Source organism: Sinohyriopsis cumingii, chromosome 5, assembly GCF_028554795.1.
Source record: "Sinohyriopsis cumingii isolate HCF-2022 chromosome 5, ASM2855479v2, whole genome shotgun sequence".
In the NCBI taxonomy this organism is placed as follows: domain Eukaryota; kingdom Metazoa; phylum Mollusca; class Bivalvia; order Unionida; family Unionidae; genus Sinohyriopsis; species Sinohyriopsis cumingii.
Genome location: NC_142965.1, coordinates 28,453,963 through 28,462,152, shown reverse-complemented (window position 1 = coordinate 28,462,152; position 8,190 = coordinate 28,453,963). Strand labels below are relative to the sequence as shown.

Sequence of the window (8,190 nt, the reverse complement as noted above, 5' to 3'; positions counted from 1 at the left end):
AAAGTAATGTCTGCATGCAATATTAAATGATTAGGCAAATATTTAAACTAAAATTGCTCATCGCTAAAACTTAAAAATGAATGAATGAATACCCTGAAAGGTTTAGATCATATGGATGGGTGATTTCAGAACTTACTTTTAGGTCTGTCCAGAATTTACCATCGAAAGGTTATTTTCACCTCCAAATAGCTAGAAAGATATCCTAAAATAACTGTAAATTACTGATTAGCGTAAAAATAAAAGAAAGAAACAAATTACCTTTTCTTTGCGCATTGATTTATACGGACTAGTAAAATAGCGATAGAAAGAAAACGTTCTCGTGGACTGTCTGAACACAGAACTCTAAACGTGACCCTTGGAAATACGGCCAGGTTCAAGGACAGTAGCTGGAAAGCCCTTTTAGGACTCACTGTACTGATTCAGTTCCTATGTTAAAAATATGCAAAAGAAACAAACAATGATATTAAAAATTCAATAACTTAAAATGTCTGTGTGCTCATGATCAAACCTATATTTATCAGTATAGACACATCCTTGATGACAGCTTCTGTGTAGAGAAAACCATATGACCCATGGCATTTTCTGGATCTACATGTGTTTGAAGAATTTGCTTCAATACCGCATCTAAAAAATGGGATGCTAATTTCAGTAATTCATATCTGTAAAGGGACTGAAATGTTTTAAAAAAACAATAAGTCTGTGTTTTTCAGTTGCAACTAGGATAAGCTCTCACAAGATTGTTTTTTTTAAAATCTTTAATTTCATTATCAACAAATCCTGGCCTTCTAAACCCATATATACTCAATTTCATCTTCACTCATTCCTATAATTGTTTCCATTTTTCCATCAGTACCGTCAGTCCTTAGGTCTTGCTGGATAGTTTTGTATTTTGACACCTCCCTAATTTTTAAGGTAGAAGGCATGAACCTAATTATCACAAGCCTAGCATTTATAAATTCCCACATAAGCTAAATCTGTAATGTGGTTTAGATTTACTTTGAGTTAGGCTTGGAAATGGGTTGGCTTGTTGGTGACTGCCTGTCACAGTTAGACGAGCATTGGAGATCAAATGCGTAACTTGGGCTGCAAATAAGCAGCCGACTTGGCTTACGTATTTTCGTGTGTCTGCTACAGAGGTAAATATCTAAAAATCTAGATGGTTGAGGGGTGATGAAAAGTATGATAATTTGTTATAGTACTAGTGAACTTTATTCACGAATAAGGCATATACTGATTCTTTTAGCTGCCTTGTCACATGAAAATATTCAAAATAGCTATTTCCTGTAATAAAAATGAATGTAAAATTTAGGGGTTGGTGATAGTGTTGGTTCAGTGTAAAATGCCACCATTTGCATCAGGAATTAACCTGATTGCCGCAGTCTAAATCTCACATGTATGCTTTGTACAAAAAAATCATTAGTTTGTTTTTATTTGTATCTTCAGTGTAAAATTGTTCTCATTTTTCTGCAATAGGTCATTGTTGGATGAAAATTCACCAAATAAACTGTCCAGTGAAACCTTATATACTCCTCATGAAATGTGGCGCCTGTCAGGGAAAATTCTGCAGTTCGACCGGGTAGAAACGGCAGGAAAAAATTCTGGAAGCGCGCATTCGCATGGGCCCGGCGACTAACAACAACAAATCACGCAATTCTGATTACAAAAACCTAGATTACTTAGTGAATACATCAAATACACGTCTAACAGGGTCAATATTTGCAATGGAAACAAAATATACAGTTAGCCTGAAAAGCGAAATAACAAAGTTTGTGTTTCAAATTTGACAAACCTGGAAACGGTGCTGCTACTAAGGATGGACTTAAACTATTTGTAACTTCAGTCCTACGGATCACACCTCGAGTGTATGTCGATGGCTGCTATTCGGATTACACGGCTAATTAAGAAACAAAGATTCTCCTGTAAGTTCCAAATGATCGAAGAATATATTTAAAAACTCTGTAACGCAAACTCTAGGTCAGTCTAATCGGAGAAAGAGTCGAGAGTGTTCGAAAAGATTGGGTTCCTGTTTTATCGGAGAAATTTTCGGCGAGCAATATGTATGTTTTTTCCTGTAATTTACTGCGCCGACATACGTCCAGGGTTATATTCGTCTTGCAGAAATAGCCGAAACAATTCTAAATGTGATTTACATCTTGATTCATTGGATACCATCATGAACCTAAACAGTTCAAAGGATAACCTATAATCAATTAATATCAGAATATGAAATATAAACGTAAATCATACCAAACATCGTCTGACACGGGATAACAGTAGTAATAATATATAAAGAAATATTGTCTGTAAATGTTAACAACACTTACACACACACACCTCATCTGACCCTACCCCTGCGCAATTAATAAACTTGATTAAAAAAAACCCCCAAAACAAATGCAAGGCTAGATTTACTGCCCATAACAACATTTCAACACAATCGAATCTTTTCTGCATTAATTTCGAAGATCTTCTTCGAGAATAATAACTGCCATCAGTGTGTCCTAGCAGTTTCATCCAGATAGAATAAGGCATTCCAAATAGAAGCGATTAGATTTCCAAAGCTCGCATTCAGAAACTAAATAACAGCTGAAAAGACATAACTAACGAGTGTGTGTGTGTGTGTGTGTGTGTGTGTGTGTGTGTGTGTGTGTGTGTGATTTGGATCTTTAACGTTGCTTTTTAAAAAATTCAGTCATATCGCTACGATGTCTGCAGTGTGGCAGTTTATAATGATGTCTAGCACTGGGTCATCATGCCGCAGACATGTAGCATGATGTCCCACCCAGTCTCATTATCCTGACACCAGGCCGAAAAGTCCTAACACTAATCTCTTAATGCTGAGCGCCAAGCTGCTCGCTGTTAGTACCATGTTTTGGTATGACTTGGCCGGGGTTCAAACCTGCGACCTCCCGCATCCGAGGCGGACGCTCGAACCACTAGGCCACCGGAGCGGTATATAACTAACGAAAGTATGAAAAAGTAACGAAAGAGTTGTATCCTAACAGCTGACCAAGCGCAGCAATGTTAACCGAGTCCCGAATTTTACTTTTCAATTTATATGCTTTTTAAATATCATATAAATAAGCAATAAAGTTCTTGGTTAGTGCATTTAGCTGTGATGAAACAAATAGATTTTATTTTATTATTTTAAAACAACACAAAAGCAAACAAAACAAACAAGCTAACAAGCAGCGCACCTAGATAAATAGTTAAATAGATAGACCTACATATAAAATTACAGATATAAGAATAGTTCAACAGACTGGCTTACATATAAAAAGACAGATATAAGAATATTTCAATAGACAGGTCTACCTATAAAAAGACAGATATAATGATAGTTAAATAGACAGGCCTACATATAAATATACAGATTATAAGGATAGTTAAATAGACAGGCCTACACATAAAAAGACAGATATAAGGATAGTTAAATAGACAGGCCTACACATAAAAAGACAGATTATAAGGATAGTTAAATAGACAGGCCTACACATAAAAAGACAGATATAATGATAGTTAAATAGACAGGCCTACACATAAAAAGACAGATATAAGGATAGTTAAATAGATAGGCATACATATAAATAGACAGATATAAGGATAGTTAAATGGTAGCATTTTGAACTTTTATGTGGCGGAGGAGGGGTCGGTAATAAAAAAGATATACGAATCTAAGGCCAAATTTGAAAACAAAGGAATAGCTATGTTTGAATAAACAATGTGCAAAAGGTGAAAGACGAAACCTTGCTCAATTCGATACAAAACTTGAAATAATCCAAATCCAGCCCATGTTGCCAAAGCAGACATATGGTCTAATTAGTTTGGAGCGCATGAATACATGAATGGCGTTAGTAACCAAGTATTTGTATATTGTTTGGCAGTGACTACGTCGAGTGGTATAAATGTTCCGAACAGAACAACTGCGGGAAGTTTTGGGAAGACAGTAACAGGATTACAGCTCCCAGACACACTCAGAACCTGTGAAAATGCGTGAAATTGTCCACATTCAGGCTGGCCAGTGTGGTAACCAGATTGGAGCCAAGGTGAGTAATCTATTCAGTATTTGTAAACAAATTAATATTTTAAACATTTTATTGTCATTATTTTTTTCCGGAAAAAAACAACATCAAACCTTCCTCAGTTTGCAATACTTTCAACAGAAAGATCATTATAGTAAACATAGTACGAATGTTTTCGTGCAATTGAAAAGAACAATTAAAAATACTATTTTTCAAAGTAATTCAATATGTGCACTCCACTGTTTTAAGTTACGATTCTATATTACTTTTCGGATAACAAAGAGATGTGGTCTGGTAGAAGATTAAGTGTGGTTGTTTTCGTTGGCAAGACTGAACTGATTATTTATTTAGATGTATACATCTCTCTCTCTCTCTCTCTCTCTTTCTGAAAATGGTTTTACTTCAACTGTCTCGAGGTCAAGAGATATGCTTGTTAAAGAAAAACTGGAATAGACCGAGTAGACATTTCTGGCATACATCCGTAAGTTTTTAATTAGGAACTGCGAACCGTCTCAGTTGTTTACTCAAATGTCGCTCTTAACGTGCATTTTCATTTCTGCATACATGTATACTTTTCACAGTCTCAGAGCAAGTCTTCTAAAATATGAGTTGATATTAGCTAATTTGCTGAAAATATGGATATCACTTTTCTAGTTCTGGGAAGTGATATCGGACGAGCATGGTATTGACCCCACCGGAACTTACCACGGAGATTCCGATCTCCAACTGGAGAGAATCAACGTCTACTACAACGAAGCCACAGGTTGGTACTATCAAAATTCATAGCAGCGATATTGTATATATCATTGGGATAGTCTCGATCAACGAGTAGGAGAGTATTATACAGGTATTAATCATGGTGACAGTATGGATCATAGAGTAGACGAGTATTATACGGGTATTAATCATGGTGACAGTATGGATCATAGAGTATACGAGTATTATACGGGTATTAATCATGGTGACAGTATGGATCATAGAGTAGACGAGTATTATACAGGTATTAATCATTGGGATAGACTCGATCAGAGAGTAGAAGAGTAGTATACAGGTATTAATCATGGTGTATGGATCAGAGAGTATGAGAGTATTATACGGGTATTATTAATGATGACAGTATGGATCATTGAGTAGACGAGCATTATACAGGTATTAATCATTGGGATAGACTCGATAAGGGAGTAGAAGAGTATTATTCAGGTATTCATTATGGTGTATGGATCAGAGAGTATGAGAGTATTATACAGGTATTAATCATTGCGATAGTCTCGATCAGAGAGTAGGAGATTAGAAGGTGAGTATTATACAAGTTGAAAAGAATACCACTAATAATTGTGAATGAAAATATCGAATATCATAATATATTACAACATAACGGTGTAAAATTTGTTTTAAGGCCAGTTATCGCCTATTTCAGTCTCAAATACTTTGAACTCATGACCATAAATGATTTCTTCAAACTCAGTTATCATATTGCAGGAGGCAAATATGTACCAAGAGCAATATTGGTGGATCTGGAGCCTGGCACAATGGATTCTGTCAGGTCGGGACCTTTTGGTCAAATCTTCAGACCAGACAACTTTGTGTTTGGACAGAGTGGAGCTGGAAATAACTGGGCAAAGGGACATTACACTGAGGGTGCCGAGCTGGTAGATTCTGTCCTTGATGTTGTCCGAAAAGAAGCTGAAAGTTGTGATTGTCTTCAGGGATTCCAGTTGACACATTCTCTTGGTGGTGGCACTGGATCAGGAATGGGAACCCTTCTTATCAGCAAGATCCGTGAAGAATACCCAGACAGAATCATGAACACCTTCTCAGTGGTACCATCACCAAAGGTTAGAAATTCATTCTTATTAGAGTAATTTTATTACAATCGATATCTGTACAGTTTAATAATGCTATTATCACGTAATTTACTTGTTACGAGACAACCATTGGTCCTTCGTTTCATTGCTCAATACCTTAATTATTCAATCAATTAAAAATTGTATTACACATCTATTTATCCTTACATGCATTGAGCTGATGTTCGATACAGCTGTTCAATTCGTCTTTCCGTATCACACACTCAGATTACAATCTACTCCCGTGAGTCCATGCGTAGATATTTTTTTAGATGCAATCAATCGAACTGTCATAAACTCAAGTTTGCTTTAAATTTAATTCTTACAGATAAGCTCAAAATACATGCAACTCGAGAAAACGGGGTCTGTAACAAATGCAAAACGGCATTCGTGTTTTGTACTGAGACTGTTAAAGAACTCGTTAGATATTGCATTTTTTTGTGTAATGAGTCCGATAAAGAACTCGTTTGATGTGGCATTCGTGTTTTGTACTAAGTCGGGTAAAGAACTCGTTTGATGTGGCATTCGTGTTTTGTACTAAGTCGGGTAAAGAAGTCGTTTGATGTGGCATTCGTGTTTTGTACTAAGTCGGGTAAAGAACTCGTTTGATATGGCATATATGAATACGTCTCGGTCTGACTGCCACAACTTATCACTGCATCATAGCAAACTCGTTATTTCAGCTGACTCAGAACAAAATACGTATGCAGTTTTGTGTGTTTATTTCACAAATCATTGGTATTACATATATTTAAAACTACTTCATTTGTCTGTACGTGTTTTAATATGACAAATTGTGTATTTGATCATTTTCTTTCACAGGTATCCGACACTGTTGTAGAGCCATACAACGCCACCTTATCCGTCCATCAGCTTGTAGAAAACACTGATGAGACTTACTGCATCGACAACGAGGCTCTATACGATATCTGCTTTAGAACCCTGAAACTGACCACTCCAACATACGGAGACTTGAACCATCTAGTGTCTGCAACCATGTCCGGTGTTACCACCTGCCTCCGATTCCCTGGTCAGCTTAATGCCGATCTCCGCAAACTAGCAGTCAACATGGTACCCTTCCCACGTCTCCACTTCTTCATGCCAGGATTTGCTCCACTCACATCACGAGGTAGCCAGCAATACAGAGCTCTCACCGTTCCAGAGTTGACCCAGCAGATGTTTGATGCTAAGAACATGATGGCTGCCTGCGATCCTCGTCACGGTCGTTACCTGACGGTTGCCGCCATCTTCCGTGGTCGCATGTCCATGAAGGAGGTTGACGAGCAGATGCTTAACGTCCAGAACAAGAACAGCAGCTACTTCGTGGAATGGATCCCAAACAACGTCAAGACTGCTGTTTGCGACATTCCACCACGTGGTCTGAAGATGTCAGCCACATTTATTGGCAATAGCACCGCTATCCAGGAATTGTTCAAGAGAATCTCAGAGCAGTTCACCGCAATGTTCCGTCGTAAGGCTTTCTTGCATTGGTACACTGGTGAGGGCATGGACGAGATGGAGTTCACTGAGGCCGAGTCAAACATGAATGACTTGGTATCTGAGTACCAACAATATCAGGACGCAACAGCTGAGGAGGAGGGTGAATTTGATGAGGAGGAGGGTGAGCAGGAGGAGGCGTAAAGAGTTTATTCGAAACTGTGGAAAACTAGTCATTCTGTAACACTATCCAGTAACTGGCTGTCTGTTATAGCGGAAAAGAAAGAATGTTTACCTATTAAACAATTCCTAACTCGAAATGCACATTATCAGATAAAGTTTTATTTTCAGAACTTATAAAAAAGTCAATGCTGTGCACAATTATTTTTTATGTTATATTCATGTATCATATGAAAGAGACATATATACGTACTAACATCTCTTTGATGTCTTTAAAATTTTGTTATGTTATCCGAAGACTTCTTGAAACCATATTACTGCGTTGAGTTTATTATGTTCACGAGCGTCAGTTTATTACGTTTGTAAGCGCAGTTTATTATGTTCGCAAACGTTCAGTTTCATAAAAAGTGTTTCGTCTTACACCAAACCTCTTTGACTGATCGTCTGGCGTTTGGACCGAAACGCTGATAGTTACCCGGACTTGTACACCTGTGCAGAGAGTGATGGAGTTATTTTGAATATTACTACCTACCTTTCCTTGTAAAATATAAAGGGGCGGCCGCATCCACCCATCCCTTGATGCAGTACCCTCCCCCTCAAATTTTTTCACAACTTTATCACTTTTCTCTTCATTTATAACCTTTATGAAAATTTATAATCGTACTACATTTTTTATATCCATAATAAATATCTTATTTAAAGAAACA

General features: G+C 37.2%; 1 protein-coding gene across 1 annotated transcript; it reads left to right on the top strand.

The window, feature by feature from the left end:
* The first annotated feature begins 3,888 nt into the window (after positions 1 to 3,888).
* Positions 3,889 to 7,797, top strand: LOC149798852 (tubulin beta chain-like). Its single transcript, XM_089957755.1, has 4 exons — positions 3,889 to 4,046; positions 4,677 to 4,785; positions 5,502 to 5,857; positions 6,689 to 7,797. Exons 1-4 carry the CDS (start codon positions 3,990 to 3,992, stop codon positions 7,505 to 7,507), a joined length of 1,341 nt encoding a protein of 446 aa, XP_089813881.1. The 5' UTR covers positions 3,889 to 3,989; the 3' UTR covers positions 7,508 to 7,797.
* Positions 7,798 to 8,190: the final 393 nt, after the last annotated feature.